The 20,213-nt window shown below is 35.3% G+C and overlaps 5 protein-coding genes across 7 annotated transcripts; all 5 read right to left on the bottom strand.

Annotated features, from left to right (window-relative positions):
- Nucleotides 1-391: 391 nt before the first annotated feature.
- LOC135131843 (uncharacterized) lies at nucleotides 392-9,748 on the bottom strand. Its single transcript, XM_064059693.1, has 14 exons — nucleotides 9,144-9,748; nucleotides 6,673-6,789; nucleotides 5,850-6,629; nucleotides 5,656-5,803; nucleotides 5,469-5,601; nucleotides 5,047-5,185; nucleotides 4,221-5,003; nucleotides 4,018-4,168; nucleotides 3,839-3,967; nucleotides 1,979-2,031; nucleotides 1,613-1,729; nucleotides 787-1,569; nucleotides 584-734; nucleotides 392-533 (listed from the first exon to the last, which is right to left on the bottom strand). The coding sequence occupies exons 1-14, from the start codon at nucleotides 9,330-9,332 to the stop codon at nucleotides 397-399; spliced, it is 3,810 nt and encodes a 1,269-aa protein (XP_063915763.1). The 5' UTR covers nucleotides 9,333-9,748; the 3' UTR covers nucleotides 392-396.
- On the bottom strand, nucleotides 7,051-8,675 carry LOC135133194 (serine protease inhibitor 3/4-like). 2 transcript variants are annotated; one of them, XM_064061494.1, is made up of 5 exons: nucleotides 8,604-8,675; nucleotides 8,322-8,438; nucleotides 7,499-8,275; nucleotides 7,291-7,441; nucleotides 7,051-7,240 (listed from the first exon to the last, which is right to left on the bottom strand). In XM_064061494.1, exons 2-5 carry the CDS (start codon nucleotides 8,433-8,435, stop codon nucleotides 7,104-7,106), a joined length of 1,179 nt encoding a protein of 392 aa, XP_063917564.1. In that variant the 5' UTR covers nucleotides 8,436-8,438; nucleotides 8,604-8,675; the 3' UTR covers nucleotides 7,051-7,103. The 2 variants fall into 2 exon arrangements, with proteins under 2 accessions (XP_063917564.1, XP_063917563.1); XM_064061493.1 differs by lacking the exon at nucleotides 8,604-8,675 and adding an exon at nucleotides 8,498-8,583.
- Nucleotides 9,749-13,343: 3,595 nt separating the features above from the next.
- Nucleotides 13,344-14,915, bottom strand: LOC135132744 (serine protease inhibitor 3/4-like). 2 transcript variants are annotated; one of them, XM_064060936.1, is made up of 5 exons: nucleotides 14,839-14,915; nucleotides 14,611-14,727; nucleotides 13,790-14,566; nucleotides 13,582-13,732; nucleotides 13,344-13,530 (listed from the first exon to the last, which is right to left on the bottom strand). In XM_064060936.1, exons 2-5 carry the CDS (start codon nucleotides 14,722-14,724, stop codon nucleotides 13,394-13,396), a joined length of 1,179 nt encoding a protein of 392 aa, XP_063917006.1. In that variant the 5' UTR covers nucleotides 14,725-14,727; nucleotides 14,839-14,915; the 3' UTR covers nucleotides 13,344-13,393. The 2 variants fall into 2 exon arrangements, with proteins under 2 accessions (XP_063917006.1, XP_063917007.1); XM_064060937.1 differs by having other exon boundaries at nucleotides 14,780-14,858.
- A 98-nt stretch (nucleotides 14,916-15,013) lies between these two features.
- LOC135131842 (leukocyte elastase inhibitor-like) lies at nucleotides 15,014-16,383 on the bottom strand. The gene is made up of 4 exons (XM_064059692.1): nucleotides 16,306-16,383; nucleotides 15,477-16,253; nucleotides 15,281-15,428; nucleotides 15,014-15,234 (listed from the first exon to the last, which is right to left on the bottom strand). Exons 1-4 carry the CDS (start codon nucleotides 16,381-16,383, stop codon nucleotides 15,086-15,088), a joined length of 1,152 nt encoding a protein of 383 aa, XP_063915762.1. The 3' UTR covers nucleotides 15,014-15,085.
- A 448-nt stretch (nucleotides 16,384-16,831) lies between these two features.
- On the bottom strand, nucleotides 16,832-18,232 carry LOC135132529 (serpin B8-like). Its single transcript, XM_064060652.1, has 4 exons — nucleotides 18,039-18,232; nucleotides 17,206-17,988; nucleotides 17,023-17,161; nucleotides 16,832-16,962 (listed from the first exon to the last, which is right to left on the bottom strand). Exons 2-4 carry the CDS (start codon nucleotides 17,839-17,841, stop codon nucleotides 16,838-16,840), a joined length of 900 nt encoding a protein of 299 aa, XP_063916722.1. The 5' UTR covers nucleotides 17,842-17,988; nucleotides 18,039-18,232; the 3' UTR covers nucleotides 16,832-16,837.
- Between the last annotated feature and the right edge of the window lie 1,981 nt (nucleotides 18,233-20,213).

Below are 20,213 nucleotides of genomic sequence, written 5' to 3'. Positions count from 1 at the left end.
TTTTTTTCCGATTTTTGAACAATTTTTTAATTTTTAGTTATTTTATTTTTTGCTGGTTTGCAATCTTGCGGTTTTTCCTTTCCGAATTTTTAATTTCCAAGTTTTTCAATTATTCTATTTCTATTTCCAAAATTCTTAAATTTGATTTGAAAAAAAAAAAATTGTAGTGATATTCCTAATATAACTACAAAATTTCACAACACTCGGCTTAGTACTTTCGGAGATTATCTGTCTAATAAAAATCCGTGACCACAGACAGACGGACATACAGACGGACAGACGGACGGAAGTAAAACGTGCAAATATGTGCGCTCAAGACCACAAACTCAGTTGTTGACAGCCAAAATTTATTGAAGGAGATTTACAAAAATGGTAAAAATAATTGAACATTGAATTTTACTGACTCGGATCCACAACTCTTCCTGAGAAAATCACCACATCCTTCACTTTAATGTAGAAGATGAAGGGATGATCGGCTATGAACTCTTTCGGTGGTGCCTCAGGGGACAAGGAAAGACTACAGGGGACAAAACCTAAAACACACTGTAAGTATCTAATAGTCATATCTATGCTGCAGGCATACGAAGGTAAGTAGCAGCTGTTGCTTCCACTCCACTTTCATTAACATCAATAAAACTCTTCTGTTGTATTTGATCGACAACAAGATCTCCCTTATTGCCGGCAATTCCACTTAGGTCGGCTTCTTCACCTTTAAAAACCTTGTTAATACCCAACTAAAAAAAAAAAGTAAATTACTTTTACAATCAATGGCTAAAAATGTAGTACCGTCTGAAGGATTGTCTTCAAATCTATCGTACTTGTAATCTTGAATTTGGGTAAAGCTATTCTAACTTTCTCCCAGGTGTAAGAAGGGACTGGGAAAATCTTCTCCAACTGAGTTTCAAGAACAGACAATCCGTTCCTTTCGTTCGGTAGTACCACGGTAAAAACAACCTCATTCCCTTCAAACGGTATTTCTATAAATTTGGCACCTAGTTCTTGACTTTCATAATAGTTCCGGTTCCATGTATCATGCATGGTATCCACTTGTACTTTTTCCGTACCCAGTTTATAGAAATCTTCCTTCGTAGTCCTAGAAGTTTCGAAAGTGGTCGACCAGTTCGCTTTGAAATACAAAGCGTTGATTAAAACAGCTCGGGTGTGATCACCCAAATCCCCTCCGTTAATCAAGTTCTTGATTTTATGGTTGGTACGATTTTCCACCCAATCGTTCATGGTACTAGCAGCGGCATTGCTTTGCCCGAAATCTATATTTTCTAATTCCGAGTGGAAAACTGTAGCCGATTTTCTGAATTCGTCCCTTATCTGGAAATTATTCTTGATGTAGATTTTATTCGCTGATTGGAGGGTGTAGAGATCGTTTTTCTTCAAGAGTGGTTGGAGGGTTTGAATGGCAGCTTCTATTTTTTCTTGGGAGTTGGGGAGGTGGAGAGCTGTTCTGATTTCTTCAGCGGTTGCATCTTTAGCTCCTGATTGGGTTAATGCGAGGATGATCTCCACTGATAAAGGACTTACAAGAAAATTACCATGGTGGTGGGTGGTGATTTGCTGAAAAATGGGTTTATTGATGAAGCGAAGATTGGAGTTTTACCTTGTATAGAGACGTCGTGAACAAATTGTTACCAGAGATAGACTCTCGGAGAGAAGTTTCAGTGGCGAAAGTCATAGGTATGCAGTGGAGCAAAAGATGAAAATAAGACTGAATTTTCTAAAAAATTAAAAAAAATTGAGTTGAGGATAGTAAATTTAGGTTGACTTCTTTTAGAAAATGTTTTTAATGTTGCAGGAGCTGTTGGAACACAAAACTAAAGCACTAAAGTTCTGTTTAGATTCTCTTGCTCATCAGAACTGGAAATAATCGAAACAATCATTTTATATTATACATAGATTGAATAAAATTACTTAGTATGGATCATTTGCGGTCAACCACGATATTATGTTTAAACTTATTTATTACAAAAAAACAGTGATTATCCTGAACTTGACTTCTTATCGTCGATATACGTTCACCTAAACGACAAAAAAATTGATCTAAAGAGTTTAGACAGTACTTCCCTTGTTATCGTGACGTGATGACGGCATGCCTACTATGTTTTTACTTCCCGAGCGGCGTAAGCAAAGGAAGTATTGTAATCGAGTCCGTCGGCCGACTCTCTACTTTTACGTTTTCTCGATCTTTCACGACCCCTAGAAGACAAAGAAATAGGTCTCCCATTTCCGTCTGTCTGTCCGTCTGTCCGTCTGTCCGTCTGTCCGTCTGTCTGCCGTCCCGGATTTTTATTAGACAGATAATCTCCGAAAGTACTGGACCGATTGTTGTGAAATGTTGTGCTTATATTAGGAATACTATGTAGATGGTAAAACGCTAACTAAAATTTATCTAATCATCCCTACCAATTATGCGGTAACGTCACTTCAAAATTGTACATAGTAAATGGGTTTTAAATTGTTTAAAATAACATAGTCCTACATCTGTAGTTTACGACTCCGAATTGAGTTTTTAAGTGGGTGAGTTAGTGAGTGGGTGTGTGAGTGAGTGATTAAGTGATTAATCACTAATCACTAATCACGAATCACTAATCACTAATCACGAATCACGAATAACGAATCACGAATCACGAATCACTAATCACGAATCACTAATCACTAATCACGAATCACGAATCACGAATCACGAATCACGAATCACGAATCACGAAATTACGAAATCACGAAATCACGAAAACACGATCAGTGATCAGTGATTAGTGATTTTATTTCTTTGGTGGTTTGCAATCTTGGGGTTTTTTCTTTCTGATTTTCCTTTCGGATTTTTTAATTTCTAAGTTTTGCAGTTTTATTTTTCAATGTTCCTATTTTTTCCGATTTTTGAAGAATTTTTTAATTTTTCGTGGTTTGGAATTTTGGAATTTTTCAACTTTTAGTCCTTCGATTTTTAATTTTTCAGTTTCTCGATTTAAATTTTTAGATTTTTAAATAACAACCATTTATTTACGAAAGTGTTCATTACATAAATCATACTAAACAAAATTAATTAAATTTTATGTTTAGTATTCCGATTTTTAGTAGTTTGATTTTTAAGTTTTGATGTTTCAATTTTTCGTTTCTTCAATCTTACGATTTTTTAGAAATGTGTTAGATTGTTAAATGTTTTACTTTTTCAATCTTGCAGTTTTAAAATTTTTAAGTTTTTCATTTTTGATTATTTTCTCGGTGTCTCAACTTTTCAATTTTTCGATTATTTAATTTTTCAGTTCCTCAATTTTCGATTTTCCATTCTTCAATTTTTCAATTTTTTAGACATTTTAATGTTTCCTTCAATTTTGCGTTTACAATTTTTCAATTTTTCTATTTTCTATTTCCCAAAGTCATAAACTTTTCGATGTTTCATTGTTATAATTTTTCGGTTTTAGTTCGTTTTTTTCCGATTTTTGAACAATTTTTTAATTTTTAGTTATTTTATTTTTTGCTGGTTTGCAATCTTGCGGTTTTTCCTTTCCGAATTTTTAATTTCCAAGTTTTTCAATTTTTCTATTTCTATTTCCAAAATTCTTAAATTTGATTAAAAAAAAAATTGTAGTGATATTCCTAATATAACTACAAAATTTCACAACACTCGGCTTAGTACTTTCGGAGATTATCTGTCTAATAAAAATCCGTGACCACAGACAGACGGACATACAGACGGACAGACGGACGGAAGTAAAACGTGCAAATATGTGCGCTCAAGACCACAAACTCAGTTGTTGACAGCCAAAATTTATTGAAGGAGATTTACAAAAATGGTAAAAGTAATTGAACATTGAATTTTACTGACTCGGATCCACAACTCTTCCTGAGAAAATCACCACATCCTTCACTTTAATGTAGAAGATGAAGGGATGATCGGCTATGAACTCTTTCGGTGGTACTTCAGGGGAAAGGGAACCACAATGTTGAACACAACCTAAAACACACTGTAAGTATCTAATAGTCATATCTATGCTGCAGGCATACGAATGTAAGTAGCAGCTGTTGCTTCCACTCCACGTTCATTAACATCAATAAAACTCTTCTGTTGTATTTGATCGACAACAAGATCTCCCTTATTGCCGGCAATTCCACTTAGGTCGGCTTCTTCACCTTTAAAAACCTTGTTAACACCCAACTAAAAAAAAAAAGTAAATTACTTTTACAATCAATGGCTAAAAATGTAGTACCGTCTGCAGGATTGTCTTCAAATCTATCGTACTTGTAATCTTGAATTTGGGTAAAGCTAATCTAACTTTCTCCCAGGTGTAAGAAGGGACTGGGAAAATCTTCTCCAACTGAGTTTCAAGAACAGACAATCCGTTCCTTTCGTTCGGTAGTATCACGGTAAAAACAACCTCAATCCCCCTAAACGGTATTTCTATAAATTTGGCACCTAGTTCTTGACTTTCATAATAGTTCCGGTACCATGTATCATGCATGGTGTCCACTCGTACTTTTTCTGTACCCGATTTATAGAAATCTTCCTTCGTAGTCTTAAAAGTTTCGAAAGTGGTCGACCAGTTCGCTTTGAAATACAAAGCGTTGATTAAAACAGCTCTGGTGTGACCACCCAAATCCTTTTCGTTAATCAAGTTCTTGATTTTATGGTTGGTACGATTTTCCACCCAATCGTTCATGGTACTGGCGGCTGCAATGTTTTGCCCAAAATCTATATTTTCTAATTCAGAGTCGAAAACTGTAGCCGATTTTTTGAATTCGTCTTTTATCTCGAAATTATTTTGGATGTAGATTTTATTGGCCGATTGGAGGGTGTAGAGATTGTTTTTCTTCAAGAGTGGTTGGAGAGTTTGAATGGCAGCTTCTATTTTTTCTTGGGAGTTGGGGAGGTGGAGAGCTGTTCTGATTTCTTCAGCGGTTGCATCTTTAGCTCCTGATTGGGTTAATGCGAGGATGATCTCCACTGATAAAGGACTTACAAGAAAATTACCATGTTCTTCGACGATGATTTGCTGAAAAATGAGTTTATTGAGGAAGCGAGGGTTGGAGTTTTACCTTGTATAGAGATGTCGTGAACAAGTTGTTACCGGAGATAAACTCTTTGAGAGAAGTTTCAGTGGCGGAAGTCAAGGGTACGCCAAAGGGTGAAATATATAAATGAGACTGCATTCTGACTTGTTTCAGAAAATCAGAACTTGAAATAATCGAGACACTGATTTTATATATACCCACTGAGTAATACTACTTAGTATGAATCATTAGCGGTCAATCACTGTATTATGCTTAGGCTTATTTATTGCAAAAAAACAGTGGTTATTTTGAACTTTCCTTTTTATCGACGATAGACATGCACCTAACCACAAAAAACAAATTATGAATAATTTATAAACAAATTGATTTCTTGGTTTCTTGTTTATTTATATTTCAAAATTAGTATGTAATAGTAAAACCGTAATTAACATAGTACGACATTCTACTGTCTCGGATCCACAACTCTTCCTGCGAAAATCACCATTTCTTTCAATTTAATATAGAAGATGAAGGGGTGATCGGCTATGAACTCCTTCGGTGCTACGTGACGAAAAGATGACCCACTTTTAAAAACAATACCTGAAACTCACTGTGAGTACCTATATACTAGTCATATCGATTCTGCAGACATACTAAGGATAGTAGCGGCTGTTGCCTCCACTCCTCTTTCATTAACATCAATAAAACTCTTCTGTCGTACTTTATCAACGACAAGATCCCCCTTATTGCCCGCAATTCCACTAAGATCGGCTTCTCCACCAAAAACTTTGTTAACACCCAACTAAAAAAACACATTATTTTTTAATAAACAAACAAAAATGTAGTACCTTCTCGAGGATTGCTTTCAAATCTGTCGTACTTTCAACCTTGAATTTGGGTAAAATAATATCAACGCGTTCTCTGGTGTAAGCAGGAGCTTCGAAAACCTTCTCCAACTTGGCTTCAAGAACGGACAGACCATTTCTTTCCTTTGGTAGTACCACGGTTAAAACAACCTCACCCCCTTTGAACAATATTTCCAAAAATTTAGCATCCAGTTCTTGACTTTCGTAGTAGTTTTGAATCGCGGTGTCATACATGGTGTCAACTTCAACTTTGTCTCCATTTGCTGTATAGAAACCTTGTTTAGTAGTACTAGTTTTGAAAGATCTTGACCAGTTTGCTTTAAAATACAGTGCGTTGATTAAAACCGCCCTGGTGTCGGCACCCAAATCATCTTCTTGAATCAAGTTCTTGATCTTATGGTTGGTACGATTTTCCACCCAAGCGTTCACGGTACTAGCGGCTGCAATGTTTTGCACGAAATCTATATTTTCTAATTCCGAGTCGAAAACTGTAGCCGATTTTTTGAATTCGTCTTTTATCTCGAAATTATTTTGGATGTAGATTTTATTGGCCGATTGGAGGGTGTAGAGGTCGGTTTTGTTCAAGAGTGGTTGGAGGGTTTGAATGGCAGATTCTATTTTTTCTTGAGAGTTGGGGAGGTGGAGGGTTGTTCTGATTTCTTCAGCGGTTGCACCTTTGGCGCCTGATTGGGTTAAGGCGAGGATGATTTCGGCTGATAATGGACTTACCAGAAAATTACCATGTTCTTCGGCGATGATTTGCTGAAAAATGGGTTTATTGAGGAAGCGAGGGTTGGAGTTTTACCTTGTATAGAGATGTGGTGAACAAGTTGTTACCAGAGATAAATTCTTGGAGAGACGTTTCAGTGGCGAAAGCCAAAGTTAGGCAGTACAGCAAAAGATGTAAATAGGTCTGCATTTTCTAAAAAGTACAAAATACCCAATCTAGTGCAAGAAAAAAAAATTCAGAAAATCGATAGTGAAAAGACTTTCTGTGACTTCCTCGGTTCGTCTGACAATAAAGTAACTACAAATAATCGGGGCACTAATTATATTGGGTACGATTAACATGGGTCATTAGTGGTAAATCACTGTTACACTATTACCAAAAAAACAATGAGTATTTTAAAATTCCTTCTTTATCTGCGATAAACATGCACCTTAATGAGAAAAAAAACACCACTTAATTGCCTTTGCTTTTATTGGAACAAATGGTAGTTACAATTCACCACACTTTTATAAACTCGCATCCACGACTCTTCCAGCGAAAATCACCAAATTTTTTAATTTAATATAAAAGAAAAATGGGTGATCAGCTATGAATTCTTTCGAAGCTTTCTTGTAGTTAGTCCCAACGATCCTATTAACAATTTCTGAAATGCACTGTAAATAAGTACTATTCAATATGATTTTAAAAACATACCAACGAAAGTTGCACCCGCAGCTTCAACTCCTGTTTCACTAACATCAATAAAAGTCTTCTGTCGTACCTTATCAACAAAAAGCTCCCCTTTGTTGCCTGCAATTCCACTCAGATCGGCTTGACCCTCTCTAAAAATTAAGTTAACACCCAACTAAAAAATAGTACCGAAATAATTAACTCCCTTAACAAAAAAATAGCGACGTCGTACCTCTTGAAGTATCCCTTTCAGATCTATCTCACTTTCAACTTTGAATTTGGGTAGAGCTATTCTAACATTCTCCGTAGTGTAAGAAGGGTTTTGGAAAATTTTCTCCAGCTGAGCTTCAAGAACCGCCAGCCCGTTCCTTTCGTTCGGTAGTACCACCGTCAAAGTAACTTCACCTCCTTCAAACGGTAGTTCCAAAAACTTGGCATCTAGTTCTTGACTCTCGTAATAATTCTGGGACATAACAGCATGCATGGTGTCCACCTGAATTTTTTCCACACCTGCTCTATAAAAATCTCTCTTGGAAATTGCCTGAAAAGGAATCGACCAGTTCCCTTTAAAATACAACGCATTGATTAAAATCGCTCTCGTGTCATTACTCAAGTCTTCCGGTTTAATCAGATTCTTGATTTTGTGGTTGGTACGACCTTCCACCCATCCGTTCATAGTATCAGTGGCTGCATCTTTTTGCACGAAATCGATTGTTTCGAAAGCCGAATCGAAAACTGTAGCCGATTTCTTGAATTCATCTTTAATCTCGAAATTGTTTTTAATGTAGATTTTATTCGCGGATTGGATGGTGTAGAGGTCGGTCTTGGCCAGAATTGGTTGAAGGGTTTTCACAGCATCTTCGATTTTTTCTTGAGAGTTAGGGAGGTGGAGGGCGGTTCTGACTTCTTCGGCAGTGGCACCTTTGGCTCCTAATTGGGTTAGGGAGAGTACGATTTCAACCGATAAAGGGCTTACGAGGAAATTACTTTTTTCTTTGGTGGTGATTTGCTGGAAAAAAACGGTTATTGGGCGAAGCGACGGTTTGTAATTTTACTTTGTATAACGATGTCGTGAACAAGTTGTTACCAGAGATGAACTCTTCGAGAGAGGTTTCATTGGCCAAGCTCAAGGTTAACCAATGCAACAAAAAATATAAACAGAACTGCATTTTCTAAAAAATAAAAAATACTTGAATTAGTGCAAGGTCGTACCTTACGATGACGTTAATACATAGTTCGAAAATGGAAATTCATACAGTGTGATGGGTTAAGTTAGTACTACAGTGTTAAGAAAACTCTCGAACGTTAAGATATTTATAGGAGGGGAAAGTTCTTACCGTTACGTCTTCGGTTTGTCCAACAACTAAATACCTGTGAATAATCTACGAACTAAATTTAGACCAGTTTCAGTGCATACGATTAGTACAGCGTCATCAATTCCTCATAATTTCTTGTTCAAACTTATCTAGATTTTAAAATTAATTGTTTTTTAATTTCAATTTTTATTGGTGAGCAATACGCCTCGAAAATCCACTACACTTAAACACTCACTTCAAAATTTTCTTTTCTCAAAAACCGTCAGCGTTAAAATAAAAAGTAAATAAGAAAGTAATGATAATTTTATTTTGTTGAAAGAAAAAAGTAGTACCAATCGAATAAACAAACAATAAAATAACATCACAATTTACACACTCGGATCCACAATACTTCCTGCGAAAATCACCATTTCTTTCAAATCTATATTTTCTAATTCCGAGTCGAAAACTGTAGCCGATTTTTTGAATTCGTCTCTTATCTCGAAATTATTTTGGATGTAGATTTTATTGGCCGCTTGTTTGGGTTAAGGCGAGGATGATTTGGGCTGATAATGGACTTACCAGGAAATTAGCATGTTCTTCGACGATGATTTGCTGAAAAATGAGTTTATTGTGGAAGAGATACTTGAGTTTTACCTTGTACAAAGATGTCGTGAACAAGTTGTTACCAGACATAAATTCTTGGAGAGACGTTTCAGTAGCAAAAACGAAGAGTAGGCAGTACAGCAAAAGTTGTAAATAAGACTGCATTTTCTAAAAAATACAAAATACCCAATCTAGTGCAAGGTAGTACAATCGCACGCAAATGTTTTGAGCCTATGGGCGGATCGTTTTTGCCTGCCCTCACCGAAGAAGGCGGTCCAAATCCTTCAAGGACAGAATTTGTAGGTAGGCTCAAACTACAACGAAATTCACATTTTACCCTATAAAATTTTATTGACAATAACGGGACGGACAGTTGTTATATATACATTTGGTAAGAAATATTTATGGCTCACACCAGTTCTCCCGAATTTATCGGAGAAGATTTAGCAGGTAGTTGTTCCCATAAAATAATGGTCACTTTCGTGCCATTTTTGTTAACTGATATTTTTTTCATAAATGTCGCAAAATTATTAAATTTGTGTAATCATCCCCACCAATAATGTGATGACGTCACTTCAAATTTATGCATAGTAAATGGGTTTTAAATTGTATACAGTAACATAGTCCTACACATGTAGTTTATGACTCCGTGTTGAGTTTTTATCCGAAACGTCCAGATTTTTGGAAAAAAAATCAAAATTATAAAACAATATTTTGCAATTTAATTTTGAATTTGCAAAATCGAATACTTTGAAATCTTGCAGATGTTTTAAAATCATGATAAACATGATACATTTTTAATTAAAATATATTTGCTTATCCCCTCTAAAAAATTTATGACGTCACCTCAAAATTTTGCAGAATAAATCCTATCTTAAATGTATAAAATATGATGAGTTGTGATTTATCACTGCATTAATATTTTTTAGATTTGGCTATACAGGGTGTCTCAAAAAAGTTAATGACTGATTCAATTTATTTTATTGAAGAAATCAAGAATAGCAAAACTGAATACATTGAAATATTGTAGATGTTTTGAAGTTTTTGTAAGTATGGTAACTTTTTCGAAAATTTGATTATAATCAAATATGCGCAAAATCAAAAATCGGAAAAACTGAAATTCACTAATGCAAAAAACAGAAAATCGAAAAATACAAATCGTAAAAATCGAAATTTAAAAATGGCTAATCAAAAAATCGAAAATTCAATGAATCAAATACCTAGGTCGATCGAAAAGTGAAAATTCACAAACCTCAAAAATCGAAAACTCGAAAATTGAAAAACGGGAAAACCAAAAAATCGAAAAGTCAAAAATTTGTAATATTGAAAATTCAAAAAATCAAAAACAAAAATAAAAAAAATCGAAAATTAAAATAATCAAAATATATAAAGTAAAAAAAATTGCAAAGCCTAAAAACTAAAACGAACAGAAAAATCGACAAAGCAAAAAATTGGAAAAACAAAAATTCGAAAAATCTAAAATCGAAAAAGTGGAAAATCGAAAATCTGAATAAAGAAACTTGGAAATTCTGAAAATTGGAAATCGAAAACCAAAAAATCGGAAAGTAACAAAATTGAAGTTGAGAATGGAAAAATTTGAAAACCGAAAATTCTAAAAATCGACAATGGACAAATTGAAAATCGCAAAATTTAAATTGAAAAATTAAACATAGAAAAATCGATGAATTGAAAAATCGAAAATTCGACTACTCAAATTTTCTAAAAATCGAAAAATCATAAAACTGAAAAATCTAAAATTCTGATCATCGAAAGTCTGAAAACTGAAAATCGAAAATTCTGAAAAGCGGAAAATAGAATATCGAAAAATTTAAAAGAAAGAAAATTGAAGTCTAAAAACCGAAGAATGGAAAAATTAAAAATCAAAAATTCGAAAAATCAAAACCGAAAAATTCAAAAATTTAAAAAGAAAATCGAAAAATCAAAAATCTGAAAATCGAAACTCGAAAATTTGGAAAATCGAAAAGTAAAAAAATGGAAGTCTAAAAGCTGAAAAATGGAAAACTGAACAATCGAAAATTCGAAAATCAAATATCGAAAAATCGAAACTTTGATAAATCAGATATGCGAGAAACAGAAAATCTGAAAATACAAAACTGGAATATCAAAAATCTAAAAATGGAAAAACCGAAAATCGAAAATTCAATGAATCTAATACGTAGGTCGATCGAAAAACTGGAAATTCACAAATCTGAAAAATCGAAAATTTGCAAGATTGAAAAACCGAGAATTGAAAAATCAAAAATCAAAAAACTGGAAAAAAATAATCGAAAAATCGAAAAGTAAACAAATTGCAAAGCATAAAAACTGACGAACAGAAAAATCGAAAAATCGTAAAATCAAAAAGTGGAAAATCGAAAACTGGAAATTGAAAAATCAAAAAATCGAAAATCGGAATATCGAGAATCGACAAATTAAAAAACCGAAAAATCGAAAAATTAAAAAATCGGAAATCGAAAAATTAAAAAATCGGAAATCGAAAAATTAAAAAAAAACAAAAATTCAAAAATCGAATAATCCGAAACTAAAATAATAAAAAAGTGGAAAAGTAAAAATTGCAAAGTCTCAAAACTGACGAACAGAACAATCGAAAAATAAAAAAAAAATCGAAAAATATCTAAACATGGAAAATCGAAAAATCGAAAATCGGAAAATGGAAAAACCGAAAAATCGAAAATCGAGAACTCGAAAATTCGACGAAACAAATACTCGAAAAAGCGAAAAGTAAAAAAATTGCAAGGCCTAAAAATTGAAAAATCAAAAAACCGAAAAGTGGAAAATCGGAAAGTCACAAAATTGAAATCTAAAAGCTGCAAATTGCAGAACCATAAAAACTGAAACAAACAGAAAAATCGAAAAACCACAAAAGCGGAAAAACGAAAATCGAAAAATCGCAAATCGAAAAATCGTAAAATCAGAAAATGGAAAATCGAATAATCGAAAGTTGAAAAATTGAAGGTCGAAAAATAAAACAACCGAAAAATCGAAAAATTTTATGATTAATGGAAAATCGAAAAATCGAGAATAGAATAATTAAAAAACCGGAAAATTGAAAAATCGGAAATCGAAGAATTAAAAACGTAAAATCGAGAATTCAAAAATCAAAAAATCGGAAAGTAAAATATAATCGAAAAATGCAAAAAAATTGCAAAGTCTAAAAAGTGACGAACAGAAAAATCAAAAAATCTAAAAATGGAAAGACGAAAAATCGAAAATTGAAAGAATGGCAAATTAAAAAATCGAAACATCGAAAAATCAAAAAAACGAAAAATTAAAAAATCGAAAAACGAAAAAACTGAAAACTCGAAAAATCAAAATACCGCAAATTTGAAAAACCAGAAAATTAGAAAGTAATAAAATCGAAAAGTTGATAGAAAAATGGAAACTGAAAAATCTAATTCGATGAAACTGTTGGTCGAAAAAAAGAAAAATCGAAAATCGAAGTGACCTTTTTTTGAGACAGGCTGTATAAGTAAATCTAAAAAATATTACTGCAATGATAAATCACAGGTATAGACTCATCATATCAAATTTTACGATGACGTCATGCATTTTTTGGCGAAGATAAGCAAATACATTTTGATCGTGGCCTTGAAAGTATTCTTCGACTTTCGTTCCATTTCAAAATTTCAAAATAAAGCGTCAAATATGATTGATAAACTTTAAACCAAAATTAAGAAGTTTATAAACTAAACATTTTTTTTGCTTTTTGAAATGTAGTACACTTCAAAAAATGTCCGTAACTTACTTTAATAATATAGAATATTAGTGTGATTTTGAGCATATTCTCGATGTTATTAGAGCAGGACAGGTTTTTTTTACTAACTAATTGACAAGATTTCAAAGTATTCATTTTTACAGTTAGACTCATCATATTCTGAACATTTTAGATAGGGTATTTATAAAATTAAAACTAATTCAGAGTAAGTATTTATAAAATTAAAACTAATTCGGGGTAAGAATTTGGACCGCTTCCTTCGGTGACGACCGGCAAAAGTGATCCGCCCATAGGTTCAAAACATTTGCGTGCGATTGTACCTTACGACTTCTAGCTACACGAATTAGGAAAATATAGTTGGGGCACTAATTATATCGAGTACGATTAACATGAATCATTAGACAGATAAACATGCACCTAAATGAGAAAAAAAGACCACCTAATTCTTTGCTTTTAATGGAAAAACTGGTAGTTACAATTCACCACATTTTTATAAACTCGCATCCACGACTCTTCCAGCGAAAATCACCAAATTTTGTAATTTAATATAAAAGATAAAGGGGTGATCGGCTATGAACTCCTTCGAAGGTGCCTTGTAGTTACTTCCAATAATCTTATTAACAACATCTGCAACGCACTATAAGTACTAAGCAATTCAACATAACTTTAAAAACGTACCAACGAAAGTCGCAGCTGCAGCTTCAACTCCCTTCTCACTAACATCAATAAAAGTCTTCTGTCGTACCTTATCGACAAAAAGATCTCCTTTCTTGCCTGCGATTCCACTCAGATCGGCTTCACCCTCTTTAAAAATTATGTTAACACCCAGCTAAAAAATAGTACCGAAATAACTACCTCTTTTAACAAAAACATAATAACGTAGTACCTTTTGAAGTATCCCTTTCAGATCTATCACACTTTCAATTTTGAATTTAGGTAACGCTATTCTAACATTCTCCGTAGTGTAAGCAGGATTTTGGAAAACTTTCTCCAGCTGACTTTCCAGAACCGCTAATCCGTTTTTATCGTTCGGTAGTACCACCGTCAAAGTAACTTCGCCTCCTTCAAACGGTAGTTCCAAAAACTTGGCACCTAGTTCTTGACTCTCGTAATAATTTTGCTCCATAACAGCATGCATAGTTTCCACCTGAACTTTTTCCACTCCCGCTCTATAAAAATCTCTCTCGAAAGCTACCTCGAACGGAACCGACCAGTTCCCTTTAAAATACAACGCATTGATTAAAATCGCTCTCGTATCATCACTCAAGTCTTCCGGTTTAATCAGATTCTTGATTTTGTGGTTGGTACGACCTTCCACCCATCCGTTCATAGTGTCAGCGGCTGCATCTCTTTGCCCGAAATCGATTTTTTCGAAAGCCGAATCGAAAACTGTCGCCGATTTCTTGAATTCGTCTTTAATCTCGAAATTGTTTTTAATGTAGATTTTATTCGCCGATTGGATGGTGTAGAGGTCGGTTTTGGCCAGAATTGGTTGAAGGGTTTTCATAGAATTTTCGATTTTTTCTTGAGTGTTAGGGAGATGAAGGGCGGTTTTGATTTCTTCGGCAGTAGTACCTTTAGCGCCTGATTGGGTTAGGGAGAGTACGATTTCAACCGATAGAGGGCTTACGAGGAAATTACTTTTTTCGTTGGTGGTGATTTCCTAGAAAACACGGTTATTGACGAAGCGAGGGTTTGTAATTTTACCTTGTATAACGATGTCGCGAATAAATTGTTACCAGAGATGAAATCTTGGAGAGAAGTTTCATTGGCCAAGGTCAAGGATAGCCAGTACAGCAACAAATATAAATAAAACTGCATTTTCTAAAAAATAAAAAAGGCTTGAGGTTGTAGTGTGATGGTGTTTAGTTAGTACTTCAGTGTTAAGAAAACTCCTTAAACGTTAAACTATTTAGAGGAAAGGACAGTTCTTACCGTTACGTCTTCGATTTGTCCAACAACTAAATACCGGTTATGTTTACAACTTCATGCAGACCTGTGAATAATATAGGAACTAATTTTAGAATAGTATCTACGGGGTCATCAGTTTTCATCGCTTCATATTTTTCTTTCCTCAAATCAATAAGCGTTAAAATAAAAAGTCATTAAGAAAGCATTGATAATTCTATTTTATTTAAAGAAAAAAGTAGTACCGACAAAACAATAAACCAATAGTTAAACATCAATTATTACATTGTACACTTTCGGGATCCACAATTCTTCCAGCGAACACCACGAGATTCCCATGTTTTAAAAAGAAAACGAAGGGATGTTCCGCTATAAACTGTATCGGTTGTGGTTTAGAACTTCCAGGCAACGGAACACCAGCCCCTGAAATTCATCTTTAGTACTAACCAAATTAATTCTAAAAACTTACTAAGTGGCGCCGGAGGTTCATGCTGCACCCCAAGTTCATTTAGGTCGATAATATTCTTCTGAAACACTTTATCAATAACAAAATCTCCCCTTTCCCCTGCAATTCCACTCAGATCGCCTTCAGCACTAAAAACTTTGTTAACACCCAACTAAAAAAAAAAAAATACTTTTACAATAAAAACTCAGCCAGATAGTACCTTTTCAAGCATCGCTTTTACATTTATCACATCTTCTAGCTTGAACTTCGGTAAAACGACCCTAACACACTGCCTGCGGTAGGGGATTTCATAAAGAGTTTCGAGTTGGGCTTCAATTAGAGCAAGTCCAGTTCTCTCATCCGGCAGTACCACGTGAAAAGTAACGTCGCCTGATTCAAACGCTAGTTTCACAAACTTGCAATGTAGGTGCCGACTTTCATAGTAGCCGTGATAGGTGGTATCCTCCAAAGTGTCCACTTTAATCAGTTCCGTTCCTCTCCTATAGAAATTCTGCTTCCTAGTATGATGTACTTGGAAGTGCCTCGCCCACTTCCCTTTAAAACGCACAACGCTAACGCAAATCGCTCGCATTTGTTCATTCAGATCTTCTCCACTGATCAAGTTGATAACTTGTCCTTGAGTACGTTCTTCCACCCATCCGTTTACGACACCAGGAGCTGATCCTAGCCTGAAATCTATACTTTCTAACTCTGTACCAAAAGCCTGAGCGGCTTTTTTAAATTCTTCGCGTATTTCGAAAGTGTTCTTGTAGTAGATCTTGTTCCCTTCCTTCAGGGTGTAAAGATCATCTTTGTTCAAAAGGGGTAGTAGAGCTGTCACGCCATGTTCTATTTTTATCGGAGGAAAGGGGAAGCCAAAGCCTTTTCTGATTTCGACACCAGTTTCATCTCTGGCTGCTGTTTGAATTAGACCGAAGAGGAATCCTAATGTTGCAGGACCCGCTATAAAATTTCCTTCTCTGTTGGCTGCTATTTGCTAAAAAAAATTTGGTTTTAGTGAACGGATGGTTTGGAGGTTTACGTTTCACTCTGTATAAAGCCGTTGTGAAATGGTGATTTGCGATGAGGTACTGTTTAGTGGTCTGCCTGCGGAAAACCGCGCACATTTTCTGAAAAACAGGGTTTAGTGAAAGATAATTAAGAATATATTTGTATTGAGTACGATTAGTACCGGTTATCAAGTGAAAAAAGTGTTCGGCGCGGTGACAAAAACTGCAAAAAAGTACCTTTGAACGCACTGTCTATCATTACTGAGTACTTGACACGTGCAGAAATGAAGAAATTGGTAACGATAACATCGTACTTTAGCAAAAAAGTCGTACCTATAGAATGAATGGCGGCTCTTTCCAGGGGTGTATATATCGTACTTCTGGAGTTTCCAACACTGTTTTCCACGCAACGACACAATCTCTTTCGTAGTTGAGATCCGACTGCCCCCAACCCTTCAGACACAAAGATACCTACCGTAACTGAGTAGAGGGCGCTCGAAGCTCTATTTTTGAATTTGTTGCTTTCGTTTTGCACGTAAACAAACAGAATTAAAAATAATAGCAGTTCCCACTAAACAGGATTTTTTATTCGTCCAGCAAAAGCAATACACTGGTCAGTTTTGAGATAGAACATAAACGGCCGATCGGCCACAACCTCCGTAAAACTTGCAGATACGGTCTTCACAGAACGTACATCTAAAAAACAGACAAATTAGTCTATCGTCATCTATCCGACAAAGCTGTTTTCGCTTATACTCGTTCCACCAGCATTGGACGTCTCCTCTTCTAAAGAAAAAATACACTTGTGCATCACGTGGTTGATATGGAACACTTTGCTCTCTGGAATGATCCCATTAAAGTCAGCTTCTTCCGTAAACGCCTTCCTGATCCCTAACTACAAAGCACTTAGACCTTTTCCGTCTTGGAACCTACACTTACTCGTTGACAAAGCCTCCTCATATCCATGTTAAAATTTAGCGTACATCTCGGGACGATCAGCCGGACTCGTTCCTCCTTGTACTTCATGTTGGAGAAGACGTGGTCCAGTTTGCTTTCCATCAGGTCTAGTCCATTTTCGTCTCTAGGCAATACTAGAATTAGGTAGAGAAATTTGACTTCGAGGGGTAGTTCGAGGACCTGTGCCTTCAATACGTCGCTTTCGCAATAGTTAAACAGACCACACCTCTCCAGAAACTCCACGTTGACGTCTTTCATCGGCGCTACTTTGAAGGTCCGCTTTTTGGAGGCGTCCTTATGAAATTTCGACCAGCGGATCTTGCAATAAACCGCACACACTAGAACCATCATACTCGAAGGATCTATATCTTTGTCTTTAATAAACCCGTCTATCTTCTGCTCGGATTTAGCCTCAATAAAGTCGTTCAAAGGCTTGGCACGCTCATGGGTATTCGCGGTGAAGTGGTCCAACTCGATTTCGTATACAGTTTCTGCAAGAGTTTTGAATTCTGACCTGAAGGGGTACTGATTGTCCAAGAAAATCTTCATGCTCGAAAGGTAATGGATATTCTTGCTTTTTTTTAGACGAGGAACTGTCGCACTGATGAGGGTTTCCATTTCTTTGGGATTTTGGGGGTAGTTGAGGGATATTTTGATTTCTTGGGCGGTTTCATCGAGGGCTCCCGAACGAATTACACCTAGGATAGAGGAAAGTGCCAAGGGCGAAACGACGAAATTGTCGTTGTGGACATCCTGCAAGACTTCCTAAAGTTGAAAAACGAAAGTAAATGTGGCAGTATATTCGAAGGACTTACATGATATAGCTTGCTCGTGAAAGCGTAACCGCTGATGTTTGCGTAAGCCACTTTCAAAAGGGGTGATTTTGCGAGTGAAAGACGAAAGGTTTGACAGAGCTTATCAAAATTTCGACTACTAGATTATGTAAAACTGTGATAGAACGACAGACAGTGATTTTTTAAGCTTTATTATTTTTCGGAATCTTCGGAGGCTGACGTAAAAAATTGGTCGAAAGTTATTTCGACAGAACTTCCCTCGCTTCTGAAGTACAGTCCAACAAATACTGCTTCTCTGAAAAATTATAATATTTGATTTTGTGGAATTTTACTTTTTCGTGATAACCTCTATGGAGTCAAAACAATATTGAAGGTACTAGTCACAATCTAAGAAAAAAAATAAGGTTTTACCTTCATAAAAAAAGACACTTGGGGCACCCGAGAAGGTTTCGCCTTCTTTAAAAAAGGACAGTTGGAACCCCCAAGAAGATTTCGCATTCTTAAAAAATACAGTTGAGACCCCCGAGAAGGTTTTACATTTAAATAAAAAAGACAATTGGGACCCTCGAGAAGGTTTCACATCCCTAAAAAAAATACATTTGGGGTCCTCGAGAAGGTTTTACTTACATTAAAAAAAATACATTTGGGACCCCCGAGAAGGTTTTACATTAAAAAAAGACATTTGGGGACCGGAGAAGGTTTCACATTTAAATAAAAAAGACAATTGGGACCCTCGAGAAGGTTTCACATTCTTAAAAAAATATATTCGGGGTCCTCGGGAAGGTTTTACTTACATTAAAAAAAAATACATTTGGGACCCCCGAGAAGGTTTTACTTACATTAAAAAAAATACATTTGGGACCCCCGAGAAGGTTTTACATTAAAAAAAGACATTTGGCGACCCGAGAAGGTTTCACATTTAAATAAAAAAGACAATTGGGACCCTCGAGAAGGTTTCACATTCTTAAAAAAATATATTCGGGGTCCTCGAAAAGGTTTTACATTAAAAAAAAACATTTAGGGACCCGAGAAGGTTTCACATTTAAATAAAAAAGACAATTGGGACCCTCGAGAAGATTTCACATTCTTAAAAAAATATATTCGAGGTCCTCGGGAAGGTTTTACTTACATTAAAAAAAAATACATTTGGGACCCCCGAGAAGGTTTTACATTAAAAAAAGACATTTGGGGACCCGAGAAGGTTTCACATTTAAATAAAAAAGACAATTGGGACCCTCGAGAAGGTTTCACATTCTTAAAAAAATATATTCGGGGTCCTCGAGAAGGTTTTACTTACATTAAAAAAAATACATTTGGGACCCCCGAGAAGGTTTTACATTAAAAAAAACATTTAGGGACCTGAGAAGGTTTCACATTTAAATAAAAAATACAATTGGGACCCTGGAGAAGGTTTCACATTCTCAAAAAATATATTCGGGTTCCTCGAGAAGGTTTTACTTGCATTAAAAAAAAATACATTTGGGACCCCCGAGAAGGGTTTACATTAAAAAAAAAGGCAGTTGGGGCCCCGGAGAAGGTTTTAAATTCTTAAAAAAAAATACATTTGGGGACTCCGAGAAGGTTTAACATTTTTAAAAAAGGCAGTTGGGACCCCCGAGAAGATTTCACATTCTTAAAAAATATATTTGGGACCCCCGAGAAGGTTTCGCATTTTCAAAAAAAGGCAGTTAGGACCCCCGAAAAGCTTACACATTTTTAAAATAGACAGTTGGGGGCCCTGAGAAGGTTTCACGTTTAAAAAACCGGCAACGATTTACTAGCAATGATTTAGTTCGAACCGTGATTTCATGCAAGCGGCACACACGTAGACCCCGAGAAGGTTTTACATTTTTAAAAAGTCATGTGACACCCCCGAGAAGGCTTACATTTTTTAGAAGACAATTGGAACCCCCGAGAAGGTTTTACATGTTTAAAAAAGACAGTTGGGACCCCCGAGAAGATTTTACATTAAAAAAACACTTTTGGGGACCCGAGAAGGTTTCACATTCAAATAAAAAATACATTTGGGACCTCCGAGAAGGTTTTACATTTTTAAAAAATTAATCGAAAGTTATTTCAACAGAACTTCCCTAGCTCCTAAAGTAGAATGAAACATCAAAAATTAACACTCAATCAGATTTAGGAATTTAATTCGTTACTATGGAAACACCTTTTAAATTTAACAAGTTTTTACAA

This window comes from Zophobas morio, unplaced genomic scaffold (assembly GCF_036711695.1).
Source record: "Zophobas morio isolate AGI-343-1 ecotype UQ-CSIRO unplaced genomic scaffold, CSIRO_AGI_Zmor_V1 ptg000021l, whole genome shotgun sequence".
Lineage (NCBI taxonomy): Eukaryota > Metazoa > Arthropoda > Insecta > Coleoptera > Tenebrionidae > Zophobas > Zophobas morio.
Note: the sequence above shows the minus strand (reverse complement) of the source record. Positions and strands in the feature narration are given on the sequence as shown.